Source organism: Antrostomus carolinensis, unplaced genomic scaffold (assembly GCF_000700745.2).
Source record: "Antrostomus carolinensis isolate BGI_N321 unplaced genomic scaffold, ASM70074v2 scaffold24761, whole genome shotgun sequence".
NCBI lineage: Eukaryota > Metazoa > Chordata > Aves > Caprimulgiformes > Caprimulgidae > Antrostomus > Antrostomus carolinensis.
In genome coordinates, this window is record NW_010295206.1 from 1 (window position 1) to 19,742 (window position 19,742).

Consider the following 19,742-nt stretch of genomic DNA (forward strand, 5'->3'; position numbering starts at 1 on the left):
ATAATTATTAAATTATTAGATATAATATATAATTATATAAATATACAATATATTAATAAATATAATATTTATTAAATTAAAATTATTATTATTATTAAAAATAATTGTATTTTTCAGTGGGATTTAGTTCTGGTGGATTAGAAAGGGACTGAGGCAGAAATAATGGATGGACACCATGTTATGTTAGTGCAGACAATGTCAACTTCAGCAAAGTGTTGAAGAGTAATAATAAAATGTTTGTTTTGAAGCTTCATCTCATTCTAAATACATCTGAAAATAATGAAACTGCCTGAATGTAACCTGTTGAAATATGGCACATTGATTTTACTTACTACTAAGCAATAAATATAGAAGAAGTGCTAAGTTAGGACATTTAAACTTCTACAGAATTTCAAAAACAAGCACAAATAATTTGCTAGAATTGGCTACAAAACTAGGAATTATCTTACACAATGAAATGTCTCTGCTTTCAGCATTGCTGGGTAGCATAGCTATTTGAAAATGCTTATTGAAAGCAGTAACATAAATATTGCTTTTTGTTTAGAACAACAGAATCACTGGAGGCATTAGTCAGGTTGTCTATTTGAAGAATTCTGGAACAGAAATAACAAAAAAAAGATGTAAGGCTGGTGCTTAACTGTACCTTTCTCCTCTCTACTGCAATCCCAATTCCCCAACACTTGTAATTCAGGGACTGCTGGTGTACTTCCATCTCTTCCCCCAGCCCGGGTCCTGGAAATCTGATTGAAGGGGTGGAGTATCACACTGCTGGAGAGAGCTTGGCTCTGCTTTATTCTGAGCTGAGCATGAGGGATCTGAAATTGGCTCTTCACACACAAGTTTGTCATCCGATTTCTTTGCAGAGAAAAAATCTTTGTTCTTCTTCAAGAGCAAACTTCTTTCCTGAAATGTACACAAACATGACTGTAAGCCAAGGGTGGCCAGTCTGGTGAGTCGGTTGAGTGCAGTTCCCATGCCAAAGCAACATCATGTGAGCAGGGAGAGGGCCAGGCTGGCGTGGGAGCACAGGACACTCCAAATCCCCAGCTGCCGAGGACATAAGCTAACAGGGACTGCTGAAGCTGACATCACCGAGCTGCCGTGGGTCCCCATCTGCACACCCAGCCCAGCCTCATCTCTGAGTGGGCTCCTGGGGAACCAGTGTCACCTCCTGCCTCGTAGCTGCTCCCAACCCACCCCTCAAACATCCTTCAAAGGGAGACTGGTGAATATTTACTGTCACCTTCATTCTCTGAAGTTTTTTCTATGAGGGAGAGAGTCCGGAAGGTCAATACCCTTGCATGGACAATGCTAAGATAAAAAGAGTTAAATAAGTTGTTCCATGAGCAGCCAGAGAACTCAACAACCCTGTTTTCCTGCAGATTTGGAGAGGTTTTTGCCTTTATTCTCACCTCCTTCAGCTACAGGACCCCAGCCTGGCAGAATGCATAGGATGATGGGCCAAGGCTGGGTTCTTTCCCTAGGTGGGGCAATTACTGGAATTTTCTACTCAGAACAAGGGCTTTTCCTGGAACTTGTAACCATCTGCCCTATTCAAACTTGGCTGAGACAGCCGGTGAGCTTAAAAATTATTGCAGAGGATTGACAGAAAGACATAAACTGCAGTTCTTCAGGAAATCAAGCTAGCACTGTCCTTCACTTCCCCCATCAGCCCCAAGGGAGCTGGTGCAGTAACCTCTGGAAATAAAAACCTTGGAACTTTTGTTTTGCCCTGGCAGGGTCTTTGCTCTGTCAGAGAAATGGAAACAATTTAAAATGCAACAAAATCATTCCCTGCCACAAAACTCAGCCGGATGCCTTTCCAATCTGCACAAAAAGATGCCTTTCCCCAAACAGGATTCAAAGAAACAAATTGATTTATTGATCCATCACAAAAAGGTAAGTACCTGTGAAAAACTGGAGAATTCAATATCTGCTCTGCCCTATTTCCTCAGCCACTTGACAGGGTTTAAGTTACTGACAGGATAATTAAACAACATGAAATTTTAAGTGTTAAACTAAATATTCTACCTTCTGCTGTTCAGTTAGTGGTTCTTCAGCAAATTCTTCTGCAGTAGGTTCTAGCTCATCTGGCTTTTGATGCTTGTCCAAAGCAGCCAACACAGCATCATGAAGAGTTAGAAAGAACCCTTCTTTAGTGACACAGCTGTCAAAGAAATCATTATTCTCCAAATCTGCTATCACAGAGGCTATAAAAAATGGGGGGAAATAAATAAAGCAGCAAAATCACACCAAGCAGTACAGCTAAAACATTTCACTTACATTTAAAACTTATCCTTGGAGATAAGTCAATATTAGTAAACAAATAGTATACTCACAGTGACAGCCAGCTATAAGGACTGTAATGCCAATATTGTGAAACATATGGATGATCTGTGGAAAGAATTACATACAGGCATTAGAGCAATTCTGCATTATACAAGTGCATTAGAAGGTAAAATATAAACAGGGAAAGAAAACATGCCCTGTAGTGTTTTATCTCTGAAGAAAACCCTTATTCTGGTATCTCAAATCCTGTTTTTTAATTCAGCACTGAACAGCCACGTTGTCTAAGATCTTAATGAATGCTGACTCCAGAAGCAGAGCAGGTCAGAGCCAGACCCCAGGCTGGCCCTCCCACCGTTCACTATGCAGCACACAGTGCTATTTCTTCACTTAAACAAAAAAAGTTCTCACAGGAACAGACTAACTTGAAACATCTCTCCATGTGCAGATGCTGTGCACACCTAGAAATGACAACAGGAATCTATATTTTCAAGCACAACCTGCAATTCTGGTTGTCTCAATTTTCATGTCCAATATTTTTAGTTATATCAAGTCACTGTCAAAGGAATCAGATTTTAGAGGGGATAGATTCTCACAATTTTCTCAGTGCCTGACCCTTTGTAATTAACAGATCTCAAAGTAGTTTGTTTTTTGGTTTGGGTTTTTTTTTAAAGGCAATGAAACTCAGTATTTTGGAGAATCACAGAATTTCAGAATATGGGGCTGGAAGGAATCTGGAAAGACTGATTTTACTCCCCTTTCCCAATGGGAGGGTCATTCAATGGGAATCAAATACATCTTCAAGGATTTTAAGGATATCAGCTCAGTTCACAATTATTCCCAATAGGTGTTAGTCTAACCTGTTATTAAACCAAATTCTTTTGAAGCTGAGCTACAGAGTTTGAGGAAGCTGACTAAGAATCCATCTGGAAACTGTACTTTTCTGAGAAGCACAGCTACATTAAATTTATTTTTGCTAAATATATCTCTCTATTGGCTACATCCCCACTTGAAGACATAGAAGTTCAAGGCATACTTCAAAGAAAAGGCCAATAATTAGGCAGTCAGCAATTACAACAGAATCACTCTAGAAGAAGCCAGCTGGTTGTTTTATATTTGACACTTCTAAAGAGCATTTTTTTTTTAAAGTGTCCAGCTAGAAGAAAAACTAAAGAGTCAAAATGGAAAAACCAAATCAGGCATTTTTATAAATGCATTTTTAGTTTACATGATTCTAAAACTGGTGACAACAGATGACACAGGTTTTTGCAAGTGTTTTGTACGGATAGTGGTGGTTCTGTTCTTTAAAACAAATTCAGGAATTTATTAATTTCTGAAACTTGATAGCTAAATCTTGCACCCTGAAAGGTCGACTGGAAGATGTGTGGGTTTTATGCAGCAGGGTGTTTCAGGCTAACAAGAATTAGAAGACATTGGGTGAACTTCAGGCTTCCCTTTACGTGCAGTTGGGTCGCTTACCTGTCGTAATAACTCTGAACCCATCAAATCTACAAACTGCACCATGCTGAAGTCTAAAATGATGGTGCGAACTGGACATGGCAAATGCATCGGCTGATCTTCCTGATCTAACTGCACAGAGGAATTATCTATTGCAGAGCCTAGTGAAAGGCAAGTTCTTCCCCCTTCATCCTTGTTCTTCTCAGTTGTAAGTCCCGTGCTAAAGCCTGGGGGTGAATCAGCTGCTCCCACCAAGAGGGTCCTAGAGCTGACTTTGTCTCTGTACTTTGTCCAATGTACTAAATTCACTGAAGGTGACAAGGAGTGTCTGTCTGTCTGAGGTTGCTTCACCAGTTTCTCTGTATATGGTACCTAAGATGGAAAATGGACAGTACACCAGTGATTAGAAGAATTGGGCCCAGGAGGTGGAAAATGTTTTGCTGCAAGTAAGAGAGCGCTGTAAATCACATGATATCGCTTCTTTCATGGTATAAAAACACATCTGAAATAACAGCAAATATAGGACAAAGCCACAAGAGCATGCAAAGCAGCAGGTGACTTAGGCAGGCCTCAGGTGTGGTTAGTGGAGTGCCTTCAGCCACCAGTAGGACAGCGGTACCTCACTCTTCCACAGCTTGGAATGGCCTGTGACACTGGAATCTTGTCACTTCTGCCTTTCAGAAAAGAAAAGAAGAAAAAAAAAAGACTGTTCATGACCATTGCTTTTCTGAGCAACAGGGAGCTGACCCTTCCTGGCTGAGTTCTACAGACCTTTGATTCATCTCCGTTCTTGTATGGCAGATGGCCACAGAATGCACTGATTTAATCAATTTATCTTTCTTAATAGCTTCTCCTGTGTTTTTAAATTTTTATAATGCAAGAAAAAGTCACTCTCTACATTCTTGTACTTCAAAAGATGATGTTACATTATCTAGCACTTTCATTCCTAAGCACCTTGGTGCCACATATGTTTTCCTGACCACTGTCTTTCAACCCATTTCTCATACAATGACTTTTACAAATCACATATAACTGCTTGAAAAATATCTTCTGAAGGCAGCCCATTCTCTGAAGTTCCTTTCATTGTCTAGAGACAATTCAGAAAATTCAGATAAAGAGGGATATGAAGGACTCTAGCAATGCAATCCTCTAATCATGATAACTGGAGCTGCCTTTAAGGCATTTTATACTTGTGCTTGGCAGCATTGGCAGTGGAACACATTCCTCATAAGCAAGGGAATTCTCTCACTTCTACAGGGAAAAAGAAGATAATCCCTACTGAAGCAACTGACAAAATTAATTCTTTCAGCTGAGGAGAGGATATGTTGAATATTTCAACTGCTAGTTAATTCACCCAGTAAGCTGAGCTACTATTGCTCTATCACATAAAGTATGTGTAAAGAAATACAGTGGTAATGTTTGCTTATTTTCATACAGCAAATATATCTACGCTTTATATAAACATTTACAGCCTTTGCAGTTCTGGCAAGTTAAGAACATTGTCCTCAGTTACATAAAACCAAGCACCTTAAACAAACAGACTAGATAAATGTACTTTTAAAGCTGACCCTAGGTGGTGGTAGAGGTGGACCACAGGAACATTTAAGATCTCTTCTTTCCACTGCAGCATCAGACAGACTCCGTGACATTAAAGCCCTCATTTCACCTTCATCTAGACGCGTTGCTTTCATGTCCATCTGAAAAAGAAAGGCAGTTTTTATTAGGTTTTTTTATCTCCCTCATGCAGACTCTTAGAAACTTCCACTGACTGAAAAAGCAGCATTTACCTTTTGTAGCAAATAGGTTTTGAAGTGATTCATGTTTGCGAAAGAGATGGAAGAACAGCACTGGAAGATTTTGATACCTTCAATCTCCCTTGCCTGCAAACCAAAAGTTGTACGTGTGAGGGTTGTACCTAGCAGGAGCTACTTTTCCCCCCCTGTGTTGTACTCTGCAAGGTCCTACCCTAAGGACAGAGATTGTCTGGTCACATTGTTGACAACACTGCATCCTGGTAGTGGCATTGGCAACATGGAACTAATAACCATAAACTAATCTGCTTCTCTTGCAATTAAAAACATACCTCCAGCAGATCTATCACAGATGACAGTTGGCTGCTCTAATATAAAATAAGCCAAATTATTTTTAATGCTCATTACAGAAAACATACACTAGACCTTTGCCTTACTAACCTTGTCCTTATATTATTTAATTATTTGCAAATCCATCAGCATAGCATTGGGAATGTACCCATGTGGCAAAGGCAAAGCTTTCTATTGTTGTATTGCCTAACTCTGTATGGTGAGTGTGTTAAAAAGGCCCGTGCCCTTCAGATTATCCCATCACCTGTGAGTCAGTCTAGCACATGCACAGTTGTTATTGTGAAAACACAGGTAGAGTGGACAAAACCAGACTGAGAAAAACAGGTCAGCAAAATATGCCAAACAGCTCTGGAAATGATGGCAGTGCAGTTTCCACCATGGAGACAGTGCAGATGGACACGAGGAGCTCCACAGGGCTCAGGCAGGCTGAGCTAGGTACCTGAATCCCTTCGTGCTACAGATACATAAGCATTCTCCAGTTTTCAAAGTTCTGAATCAAATGAGCTGAGTCTGAATGGTCACCCCCAGGCAATTAAGAGAAGACAGATTACAGAGAGAGATGGAACATTTGTTTTTTGTTTCCTCTTACAGCTTTGTAGACGGATAAACTTCTATAAATATTCATGTTTGGAATCTGTCCCAGTACCACCATCTTCATTCTGAAACAAGATGTTTATTAGTTTTTCACAGAGAACAGAGAAAAACCATCTGTTTCCAAAAGCTTAATCTCCATTTCTCTCCTCTTCACTGGATACACCAACAGTAACTTAGAGGGGGTGAGTACAAAAGTTATTCACTCATAATTAGGGTTCTTTGAGTAGGGGAGCAGTACACAAACAGTCTTCAGCTACACTAGTGCCCTCAAGAATATATCATGTCCCATTTTTAGCTCTGGAACACTTGGATTATTGTTATTACACTAGGAAGCATGTTCCTTCTCAGTCTTTCCACAGCCCTCCTCAAAGATACTACCTACAGGTGGAGGCAGCTGTAACTTGTGCTTAGAGCTGGCTGCACACAGGCTGGGGCTGATCCAGAGGTTGAGTAGCAGCATTAATACAGGGTTTTGCCTCACAGGAGAATATTTTGGTTTGGGTACCGTGCTTTGCATGGTTTTGGGGCAGGTTCTGGTCAGTTCAGGGCATGGGTTGAATAAACATGCAGTTGGCTGGCCAAGTTGCTGGCCCCGATGTATGGAAAATTGTTGTCAAGACACTATTCAAAGCAATCTGCTTGCAGATAACTTCCCAGGCTTTTTTGAGTGTCGACAGCATAATGCTTGCACTGGTAGGAAATTGATAAGTGATTATATATCCTGAAGGTAAGCTGAAAAACAGGGATATTTAACTGAACAGTGGCTGCAGAACTGCCCTTTCACAATGCTCGTGAAATCTCAAGGCAAACCCAAGAGCATAACTCTGAGCTGAGAGAGTTTCAGACAGCAACTGAAGTTCTTCCTGAAGGTATTCTTCAGATCAGATCACAAGCAGTTCGATATTTGCAGCAATTAAGTTATTTCCTACCTCTTTCCATGTTATTCTAGAGGTTTCGGTCTACTCAGACAAGCACCTCACTATCATGGTAAATCTCCTGAGGTGTGGCTTGGATTTATGAATGATTTTCCTGTTTGGATTAGCAGCTAATAAACTGAGTAATGTGAGCCTGACGTAACCTCCCTCCTCTATCATCAACTGAGTTTATGGAAAAGACAAAGCAATGTGGTAAATGGCAGAAAAGACTGAGGAATGTATTTGAAATAAAGACACAACATCTCATTTTATCCCTACAGAAGTGTGTACACAGATGACATCTCCTGGCTGATGCCCACACCACAATAAACACAGTACACCTGCAGAAGGGACCAATCCAGAGCCCATAAACTCAGAGATCACTGGTTTGGGATAGCATTAGAGAGACTCCAGAATGACCCAACTGAAGTGTTAACAAATATGAAACAGCTTTTTCATTGTCACATGTATAACTATCTCTAAAACATCAACTCTAAGAAAATACAGTATTTTTGTTTTAAAAATTACAAGTACCTGTGTGATCTAATGGTGATTATGAAGAATGTAAATCCCATGGCAATCGCTAAACCGATATCAAGACCAAAACAAAGCACTGCACCAAAAGTTACAAGCCAAATAACCTTTGAACAAGAGACAGAGAGAACATGAGCAGTAAAAAGATGCAAAATGATCTCTATCTAACTCAGCCCCAGCATTTGCAAATTGCAGACAATATAAAAGGTTAGAAATGGTAATACATGTAGAGCTTTGTTGGCACATCTGGACCAACCCAGTCCTGGAAGCAGTTGAAAACAAGGATCATAAATCACAGTTCAAATCTCCAGACTTTTAAAAACTTCAATTATTAGAAAAAAACCACATTATCTCGGGGGTTTTTCTCTTTATGAGAAATCCTGCACAAGAGCTGACATGACAATGTGGCCTTGGTTGGCAGACAGACAATTTCCTTCTCAGAGGATGTGAGAAGCAACAACAATCATCAGTTTTGCCTGTATAGAATTAATTGCAAATTGATTTGAAGAGATTCCAATACACTTCTTTCAGTGGGTATTTCAAAGGATCCCTTTTCTAAGGGAATACCCACTGCTTTGCCTTGTCCTCCCAAAACATCCATTTCTCCCTATAAGACACATTCCAAATCCTAAGTAACATTTTTTTGTCACTTACAAAATGATATTTATCCCGTCTCCACAGGATGGGAATGTCCCGAAATTTTTCAAGAAAAGGGAGCATGTTAAATATCACAACAGCAGCCAGTATACACTGTGCAAATAAAATAAAATAAATAAAAAAAAAAGCTTCTATTATTTTGTTATTTTTTGTTTGCAACCACAAACATGCTCAGGAACAGATATCCATGACAAAGTGAAAATACAAAATTAAAATCTTCTAATAGCTTTATTGCCATAATTTTTATAATTTAAGTAGAATAGTTCTGTGATGGAATCATAGAATAGAATCATGGAATGGTTTGGGTTGGAAGGGACCTTCAAGCTCATCCAGTCCCAACCCCCCTGCCAGCAGCAGGGACACCTTCCACTAGACCAGGTTGCTCAAAGCCTCATCCAACCTGGCCTTCAACACTTCCAGGGAGGAGCAGCCACAGCTTCTCTGGGCAACATGGGACACTGTCTCACCACCCTCACGCTGAAGAACTTCTTCCTAATATCTAATTTAAACCTCCCCTCTTTCAGTTTAAACCCATTTCCCCTTGTTCTGTCATTAACTGCCCTTATGAAAAGTCCTTCCCCAGCTTCTTGATCTGCAAACTGACATGAAACTAGGATGTAACTCCTTGATTGATTTCACAATCACTTCTGTCAATGTAACTGGACTTCCTCTCGAAGTGCTGTGTGTAGTTTCCATGACAGTGTTCCTCAGTGAATCCCTGCGGCACTAGGAGAAAGGCCAACACTATCTACAGAATTAAGAGCTGCTGTTTCAAAGAGTGGTTTCAATTAGCATGGGTAGTTCATTGCCAAATTTAGGAAGTTGTTTGACACCATTTGTTGAAACAGCCTTTCTTAGCAAAGAAAAGGAGACTGAAGGGAAGTAGATGGTTAAATTCTGTTTTGTCAGTTAGTTTTAGGAAAGGGATTAATTCTCCCATCTTAGGAAGAGGCCAGGAAAAAAAATCAGGAAGTAATGCTCTGCCAGTGGTTCCCTAAAAAAACTTACATTAAAAAAGACAGTCTAGATAAAAAATTTAAGGGAAAAGTAGAAAACTGAGTACTCTGAATAATCTACAGTAATAAAACGTTTATAGGCACACTGGCAATGCAAAATCCACAGAAGGTAGTTTAGGAGGCCACATGGTTTTAAAATAAACCTCAAAGACCAAGGCAGAATCACAGACACTAACCCCAGATTTCCATTAATAAAGATTTTTATTCACCTCTTTAACAATATTGAAGCACCCATCTTGGAACTACTTATACTGATGCAAGAAAGGAACTCATGAATTTGTTATACAGGTGTGCAGAAGCTTGGAAGATATGGGGCCAAAAGTGAAATACAATGTTTAAATTACAGGGGCTGGATGTGAAATTTCAGTCCAGTTTTACCCAAGGAATTTTAGCTTGTTCTGATCAGTGAGAGATGGGAGAGAGAGGCAATATTTATTATCTAATATGTTTAACCTGCTGAAATTTATGAGTTTAAAGTAATGATTTTGGTTTGGTCTATCCCTGAAAACAGTTAACACTAGAATATGATATAATCCCTTACTGTTCCAGAAAAATCTTCATATTATGCTTACAAAAATCTCAATTTTATGCTTAGAAAGCAAGTAGGCTGCTGCCATAACTATTTCAGTTCACTTACATTAGGTATCACCTGGAAAAAGTGTCCTAGTTTCAGTGCAATCACCAGCATTATAAACGCTCCAATCGCTGCTGCTAACTGAACAGAAATACTTTATTAGAGGCCTGACAGAACCATTTCCTTACTTGTCTTCTCTAAACAAGGAATTATGGCCCATGGAACACCACTGACCAGGAAAAATAACCAGGGGACAATTAACAAAGGCCACAGGTATGCTGCAATGCATGGTACAAATCCTGCAGGACTCCAGCTGAAAGAGTTTTGTGTAGATATAAATTTGGCCTAAATGGACTGTTCTTAGGCACAACGAAACAGTGCAGGGTTTGGGGTTGATAATTTCACCTGAGTCATAAGAGACTTCTCTTGTAAGTGAAACTTTGGAATAAACTCTTTATTAAACAGAAATACTTCTATGATATTTACATAGAAGAATGTAAATACAGAAATACTTAACTGAAGCATGTACAGACGTTCAGTTAAGAGGTATGATAAAAATATTATTATATATTACTTATTACACTCTCTTGCCCCTTTAAAAAAGTGAAGATCACAAAGTCAAGTACTCAAAAGTTCAGATTCAGTTAAGAGGTATGATAAAAATCTATTACTTATTACACTCTCTTGCCCCTCTAAAAAAATAAAGATCACAAAGTCAAGTACTCAAAAGTTCAGAAGAAGTGGCAGAATTAAGGGTGCATGAACAATCTTCCATTTGACTTTTTGGGTATATTCAGTAAAATACAGTTTTAAACAGCATGATCATACCCTGTTCTCCCCATAGGATCCCAGCTGCCTTCATGGCAGATATCATATAAGTATAGAACATAATATAACATGCACAGAGAGGTTATCTGAATTCATGTGCCATGGGTATGTAACTTTATATCACACAAATTGTTTAGATTAAATGTCAGCCTCTACTCAGTATACAGTGATTTTAGATAAAGAGTTTGGAAGCTTCACAAATCCAGCCCAGCTCACCTGTGTTCTTCCACCTGTCTTCTCTTGAATGACAGTTCCAGAAATAACAGAGCTGACAACGAAGCTTTTGAAAAATGAGCTGCAAATATTGCATAGCCCCACAGCTATCAGCTCCTGGAAAACAGAAACAGAAGGAAGCAGAGAAAACTCCAAATCAGTGACTTCATAGAAGTTGCTTATCAGGAATTCCTTTCCTTTTGATCATTCTTGCTGGTTGCTCATCTGTGTTGCTAAGCTCAGGAAACCTTCTGGAAGGTTAAATGAGCTCTCTTAAAAGCCATACAGTTCTCACAGCTGAGGAACTCATGGACCCAAAAATTCAGTTCTTTCTTTCAAAGAAATCCACTTAGAACCCCACAGCGATGAAGCACTGACTTTCAGGCTAACATGTGCCAAATCTCAGTACGCAGCATAGTACACCTGGACAAAAGCTGAGTGGAAAAGACATTCCCTTTATATTTATCCCCAGAGGCTTTGAGAAGTCAGGGCAGCTTCCTTACTGGCTTAAATTCATTCTAATAAAGATCACAGCAAGTTAAACATGGAGTAGTGCAAACACCTAATGCTTCCTAACTCTAGCACACTGGAAACTAACACAGTTGTAGCTTAGAAGCCTCTCAGAGCAATCACTCTGGTCAGAGAATCCATATGCTGGGATGGCAGCCACACATAGGGAGGAACTACAGCTGCTCTGGCCATTTATTTCAGATAAATTATTAATTTATCACACTTTTCTAGCCTCATGAATTCAGGAGAGCAATGGTCCTCAAGGATCAGCTGCAGCACAGTGTGTGTGTGTGAGGTTCATCCCAGTCACTGGGATTATTCAAAGGCCTCTTGGTCAAAGGTGACCATGTTTTGGCCTTCACATTATTGGCTTTTAACATCCACTTTCCATAGGGAAGGGTAACAAATTGCTACAAAACCATCATCTGGGATATTCACTTCATCTTTCCATTTCTACCAGTGTCAGGCAGTGAGTGGCTTTGCAAGTTGAGTTCAGCTTGCTGTTTAGCCTAGGAGGTATGTGCTCTCACCTGATTGCTGGCAATATCATAGTTGTGAAGTGAAGCATACCTCTCTCCAACAAAAACAAGAAGGAAATAGCTTACAATAGCAAGGGACAAGGCATGCAGTATGATCTTGCTTGGGTTTGATAAATCTGGAGGTGTAGGAGGCAGAAACCTAAAGGATCAGAGAAGAGAGAAGTTTAGAGCTCTGTCCACAGTAACTCCAAACCCAGGATCATTATTGGAGGCATCCAGCAACCCTCAGGAGATTCTCAGATCTGTAATAATTCCACCTCATAAAAAAATGCAAATTATTTCCTCTGTGTGCTAACAAAAACTATATCCAATAAATAAAACTGCAGTTTGAATTCTGCATGTGCTTGGAAATGATCATAGAATCATAGAATGGTTTGGGTTGGAAGGGACCTTAAAGCTCATCCAGTCCCAACCCCCCTGCCATCAGCAGGGACACCTTCCACTAGACCAGGTTGCTCAAAGGTGATGATGCAATTAAATCTCTTGAAGAGTTATTCCCATAGCTGTGCTTCCCAGGAAAAGTCAGCCCAGGTCTGACTTCAAGAACAGGCTGAAACATCTCTTTCATATCTCAAAAGAACAACCTCATTAACAGCAAAGATAACTGACCTCTGAGGAATCAAACTGGTCACAGCACTACTAGATTCAGCGTGAAGATGAATGTGATTAGAAATAACGGTGACTGTGATAATCTGGGGAAGAGAACAAGAAGCAATACAAGAGATTGTACAGCATTTGCTCCTGGAACCACACACAATCCATCTAAAGACAGTTAATCTTGTAGGAGCATTTAAAGGACTTAAGCATAGATTCACTGCATAAATATAACAACATCTTGAAGTAATATGTGAAATGTTTTATGAAATAAAGCACATTATACTCTCTGATAGTTCAATTATCACAATGGCATTTTGAAGATCACTTACCAAGAGAAGTTCCATAGGAAAAGCGATAGGACTGTGTTTATAAGTTATCACAATAGATTTACTGAGCTGAAGCACAACCATGCTAAACAAAAAGAGCAATATGCTGGTGGCATTAGCCTTTGGGAGAGCCAGGAAGAAATGAAACAGGTTCTGAAAAAGAATCATCACAGAGAAGATCAGAGGCAGATACTACAACTATTTTTTATATTCCAGAAGATTGACATAGGTTGCCCTGACACTTGAACTCATCCTTTCTGCTATGGTAGTATCTTCAGTTAGAAGAATAGAGATGATCAGAGCAAAACAGTATTTAAAAAAAAGATAAATCTATCTCAGAAAACACTGCCACAAATAGCTCAGATCATGTACTGTCATTCTTCTCTTTCTACACGACCTTTCTCTCACATGGTTAGACTGACATTACTAAAATAAATTAGGATGAATTAGCTTTAACTTGTCTTGAGCTTGGAGTCTGCTGCTTCTTTGTCAGCTATGATAAAGATACTGTGTGCCCAATAGCTTGCCCATGATGATCTATCAAGGAAAATACTACAGTTTTGACATGCTGAAAATATATTATAGTGCTACAGAAATAATTAAAAATAAATACAAAGACTTTTCTTCTTGCATGTCACACAATAAGCTCCATCCACCGTTCAAGACAACAGGAAGGTGAAGTAAATCACAGCTGAGACTTGCACAGATATCCCTTAGCAACTGACTTAGACTGAAATTGCCTTCAGTTTCTGAGGCTGTTATTTTCTTTCCCCTCCAAGAAGCATGCATTTCTTCAGCTAATAATAAATTCACTCACATAGAATATGTCCAGGGGGCCCTTATGGAAGTCAAGGATGATGTCAAAAATAAAGGTAAACTGGGCTACAATGACATGCAGTGCTGCTGCAGTGAGGTAAGCATCAATCAGAGTCTTTGGCACGTATGTCGTTACAAACCCCAGGCAAAAGCAGCCCAGCAGCAACTGTGTGGAACAAATGAGAAGCGAGATGTGATATAATTATCAGTGTCTAAACCCGCCCTTCTTGTTTTCATATTTGAAGAGCATGACTCTTCACTGCCATACATGATGGATAGTTATTTGAACAAGCTGTTTTCATTATGCACAATTAAGTAAGACACTGACAAACCAAAATAGAAGCCGTTTACATCGAGTGTGTGCAGTTATGCCAGACTCCCTAAGTGTCCACATACTGCAGAATTGGTCAACATAAAGGATAATAATTTATTTCACACATTAATATATCAATCATGGACACATTAATCTTAACCTATCGTATCTTCTTCAGACAGCACGAGAGGAAGAGACAGACCTTCATGACCCACATTGTATTCAAATGTGCTGAGCTTAGTATTTGTGGTAACAAGATGCAAGCAGTTCCAACCCTGACATTTGTATGAAGAACACACATAAAGATACATCATTAAGGATATAAAATAGATTCATCTTCTACCTGAATGATGCCAGTCAAAAATGTTACAGATGCAGTAAGTGTCAAGGCCTCCATAAATGTAGGATCTGAGAATTTGTCCAGTGAACCATTAGAGGACAACGTTTGGTTAAAATTAAGAGTTTTCAGAGTGTTTGCCACCACCATATTTAAGATGCTGAATGAGCCTGGAACCAACAGAACAGAGAACAGAAAATGGAACTACATGAGATGTTGCAACAAAAGACTTATCTTAAAACCACACATCCCTCTCTGCCCTCCACCATCAGTCTGTGCAGTACGAGACAGTCTGTCTTCACTCATATATATATATAAAATCCACATATCTAATTAATTTTTTACTGTTTCTAAGTATCTAAAGTTCCAAAGTCCTGTCTGAAAATTTCAAATTCCTACCATTTTATGAGTGAAGTCTTTAGCTGGTCAGATGCACAACAAAAAGATTTTAATGTAAAGCACAAAAAAATGGATGCATTACAACAAGCTGCCAGAAAAGGCTGAAAAACACACTCAGTCAGAGAAGGAACTGCCAAGTTACCCAAGAGCTCCACACAGCCACTTATTATGATAATATGAAGGGCTTTTGCACATGTAAACAGCATTTTAATAAGCCAGCCTCTGAACAAATTAAGAATGTAAACTCATCAGCAGTTCAGCAATGGCAAGAAACTGCATGTAGAAGACCATGGAGAAGATCAGGAGCCAAATCATGATTCACAGTAAGATCCTGAGGGTAAATGGGAAGCAGCTTGCACTGGTCCTTTACGTAGGAGACGCCTACACGAAAAACGACAATCCAGCCGTCTCCTTTGAGCTGGTGTCCACGATAGCTCACTTCCTCAGGGGTAGAAAGGACCTCGCAGCTGAAACTTGACTAACTTGGTGAAATTCTCACCACAGATCAGCTGCAGAAGTGGAACCACAATGAACTGAGGATCTGCAGGTCTGGATTGTCACCTAAGTAACATCTATTAGATGAAATAGATTAGGACAACTTGCCAGTTTTTTGAAGTAGCGTTGAAGGTAATCACTAAATCCTGCAGAAACAATTCACAGCACAAAATAAACCTCACCAATTGAGATATGATGCGAAGTCCCAAATATAACATATGTCATCGAGCAGCAGAACGCAGAAAGGAAGCCATTGACATTTGGCAGAGGTAACCTGGTCAGCCAAACTCCTAGAAGTCCTGGAAAGCAAAAATCCGTGTCTGAACTCAAGCAAATTGGGCAAGTTCTCCATCTCTGGTTAATACTTTTAAGTAAAATTTTGCTGATGAAAACCTCCCAACCCTTATGAAAATCCCATTATGTTTATTCACAGAATCACCACACATAAGTGGCACAGGCGTTAGTCTTGCTTAAACTACTTGCCACTTTGGGTCTAAACATGCCAAATCAGTGAGCAAGATGGCCAGTCAACTCCTATGGTGTGTTTTTCAGGAGTTCAGGACATGATAAAGCCAGGCCAGTTAGTGACAAAAGCCAATGCTGTTTTACAACATGGGTCCTTGCTAACTAGTAATTAGACAAAGAACCTGAACAACTCTTTGTTTAGTTCACCTACTAGTGGGGTGGCTACGCACGTGGGTATCTAACAGACCTGATTTTGCAAAGTGAATTTTAATTATAAGTTATTTTGGTTGCAATATAGGCAAATGCTGCTATTAGTCTATATTTTGAGTTAGTTTCAGGGAAACTTCCTGAAAAAAAGTAGTGTCCTGTCCTTGAAATTACACTGTGTAACATCTGATTATAGAAGAGAAGTTTTCCTGCAAATATGCAAATAAATTGGTTAATGATTTAAGGAACCTCTAAGGTTAAAGTTCCCAATGATCTGATGATATTAGAAAGAACAGAAACACATACAGGAGCCAGATTATGAAAAGCTTGATATACAAAAGGAAGCTAGAGTGGGTTTGTTTTTTCTCTCTGCCTACCTTGAGGAATCTGAATCATCCCAACACTTAGGCCTGCATGTAGATCTCTCAAGATCCATTCTCTGAACCGATATGAAAACAGCCAGTTCAGGACAGGGAACAGCTTCAGTGTGATCCTTCTGAACCTTCCCCAGGAGAAGCTGAAAAGAATCGGATAAACTAAGCTCTTATGCAATGGCTTTTACAGTCTCCATCTCTGCAGCTCTCTGGCATGGATGGCCTCACACTCTGTATAACATGAGTCCTACACAGGCACCCCCATGCACTTGCATTCCATTCGGCTGAATCGCAAATACTCCGTGTGCCATTTGTATGAAAACCCGTCAGCACCAGAGCCCAGAGTGTTGAATGCATCAATTACTTGACCTCATTAACACCACAGAAAAATAAGAGATGGTATTTTGATTACTCTTCTTCTGATCTAGAAGAAAAACATACAAACACTCCATCTGGGGGGGGGTGGAAATAGGCAAGCCTATCCCATCTCCCCCAAACAGGCAAATGTTTCCTGCATTAGATTATTTAATAAGGAGAGGCAAGCAGGAATTGACCTCTATGATTTATTTTGTGCATCTATTTTTGAATCAGTATTTCCAGTAGGTAAACTCTGACTAACCCCACAGCCCTGTGCTCCTTCTTCCCCTTTTTAATCCCCTGGCAATGTTGGTGATTTTCTATTTACAAGCCAAATGCAAGTGATGTAGTGTCAGCCCAAGGCTTCTGGCAGCCTTGAACAGTGGCTGTGGGGACTGACCCGAGTTAACACCATGGAGCTGAGTCCCTTTCCATCATTTTATTGTCCTGGGTGACTACACACTGGGCTGACAACTGGATATAAAATGGAGAAGAGAGAAAACACATGAGACAGAGAAGTGGAAAAGAAACAGGGAAAAGAGTATGAGGAAGCAAGGCAGACACAGTTCTTAAACAACGAGTTGGGGGAGGGAATAAAGAGATTTTCTTATTAAGCATCAAGTGATCAAGTTTCCTATAATATTAGCTATGATTTTAGAGCAAAATTCTTCCTTGGATCTCTGGATCTCTTGGATCTCTCCTTGGATCTCTAATTTTCTTATTAAGCATCAAGTGCAATGATCAAGTTTCCTATAATATTAGCTATGACTTTAGAGCAAAATTCTTCCTTGGAACTCTGGACAAGAGAGATTTTATTGCACCAGGTGTTTCTGTCTGGGTGGACAGACTGTTAACTCTTGATCACATGTTATAATTATACACAATTCAACCCCTTCCATCAAGTAATTTTGTTTCTCTGACTCCAGAACTTCACCTAATCTCTCTTTTTTTTTATATATATATATAAAGAGACAGTGCTGGAACAGAAGGCTATTGCACAATCTGAAGGACCTCACTATTAGAGAAACTAATCTTGATGACAAGTCTTCATGGAGAATGAAAACTAGAAAACACAATAGCAACTCACACTATGGCTCCATTTGCCTTCACTTATCACCAGGAAATTACTTTAGAGCAGCCTAAGTTAGACATGACCCATAATTTCAGGCTGCAGTCCCACACATAGCTAAGCTGATGTAAGAGCTAGTTATACAGAGAGAGAGAGGTCTGGCTCCCCTACTTTCCCTTCCCTGTGTGGTCCTGTCCCTCCTGGCAGCAGGGAGCTGTTAAGATTAGCTCACCACACCTTGTGGAACCTCACCCATAGCTTGTCTTGAGTCTCAAGTCCTGCCATGGTCTCGAAACAACAGCTGAAGTTTCAGTAGACGTTCAGTATACATGCTGATACAAAGCCAAGATAAATGATGAATCAGAGATTTTGTATTTACTTTCTTAGGAGGGCTTTGTAGAGTAGACATAGCCATAACCATGGATAGTCCACTCTGGATCCAAAAAAAAAGAGATTCAGAAAGAAAACTGAGAGCATTCATAGTCAAACAAAACTAAAAGGGAAGCTGATGAACGGGCTTCCTATTTTTTATTATATTTGCCTTGCTGGAAGAACATCAGGAATTCTCTTATGCTGCCAACAAAGCCTGCCTTCTGGTGAGCCTGCCGGGCTCCTCTGGCAGGAGAGATGCTTCTACTCACAGCATAATGCCCAAAAGAGAATTCTGACAGATGGGAAAATGAGGCTGTGGAAGCATTAATGCTTTATCCGTACCCTAACCTCACCCATTCTCCTCAAAGAACATAGGAACGTAGCTCCAAAATAACGCCAAAACAGTTCAGTCAATCTCAGTCTCTCAATTATGCAACTTTGCGTGTCCCCAGCTAAGAGGGAACAGAAAAAGGCTCCTAAAATTTAAGGAATAAAAGTATGAAAAGACACAAATCAGAAAAAAAAGCAAATGAAAGTCTGTGTCTGACAGCTGGGCCGAGGGAAGCACTGGAGGGAACTGCAGCTACTGGCAGTTTCTCTTTACAGTGGTTATATCCCTCACCCTACTAGGAACAGACACTTGTGCAGATTGCAAATAGCAGCTCTGGTATTGCAGCTTCAGGTGTGAGTTAACTGGGTGTTCTGCTTCGGTTCTCAATCAAGGCAGTTCAGCATTTTAATTACCAGCTGTGGAAAAGTTCACACCTTTTTTACACTTGGGCTTGAAGAGTCTCTTTAGTTTCTTTATACCTCATAAATTCTCAGCGTGGAACTCACCTGCACTGTAGCCATCTCTTCTCTCCAGGGATTTGCAGTGCTCCACCCAAGGCAGAGGAGAATCTTCTTTCAAAGCGTGCTTGGAAGTCCTCCTCAGTCTGCATTTCTCTTTGGACCCCGTAAGCTGCTGGTTGCCTGGAAGTACCAACAGTATCGCTGTCTAGTGCCAGATTTTCCTTCTGATCACAGTCAAAAACAGAGGAACAGCAAATGCTGGAGACCACAATGAAAACTCACTCTCTTGGCAGTGAGACTGGAAGATAGAAACAGTGTCATTGATTGAATATCTACTACAAACAAAACAAAAAAGTATGAGAGAGGATCAGTCCATCTCAGTGTAACTCCTGTGAAGCCAGTAATTACAGCGGGATAAGCAAGACTCTGGAGACTGAAATCCTTCATGGATTTCAGACATGCTGCTCTTAGGATCAAACAAATCAATTGCCAAATCACTTGTAGGAACAACTGGATCCTGCTGGAACTTGCCTTGTTCCTACTCTGTAGGAAAAATGAGCCTAAATCCCCTCCACTTTGTGATATCAAAAGCAAGCCC

General features: G+C 39.9%; 1 protein-coding gene across 1 annotated transcript; it reads right to left on the minus strand.

Annotated features, from left to right (window-relative positions):
* Positions 1-687: 687 nt before the first annotated feature.
* On the minus strand, positions 688-19,368 carry SLC26A8 (solute carrier family 26 member 8; the record flags this gene model as incomplete). Its single annotated transcript, XM_029087455.1, has 19 exons — positions 688-903; positions 2,032-2,210; positions 2,340-2,394; positions 3,766-4,116; positions 5,313-5,441; positions 5,532-5,624; positions 6,436-6,505; positions 7,889-7,995; positions 8,543-8,638; positions 10,199-10,276; positions 11,180-11,293; positions 12,217-12,364; positions 12,835-12,917; positions 13,152-13,301; positions 13,966-14,130; positions 14,621-14,784; positions 15,691-15,828; positions 16,558-16,697; positions 19,190-19,368. Coding segments are annotated over 19 exons (2,655 nt in total), but the record flags the coding sequence as incomplete, so codon positions are not given.
* Positions 19,369-19,742: the final 374 nt, after the last annotated feature.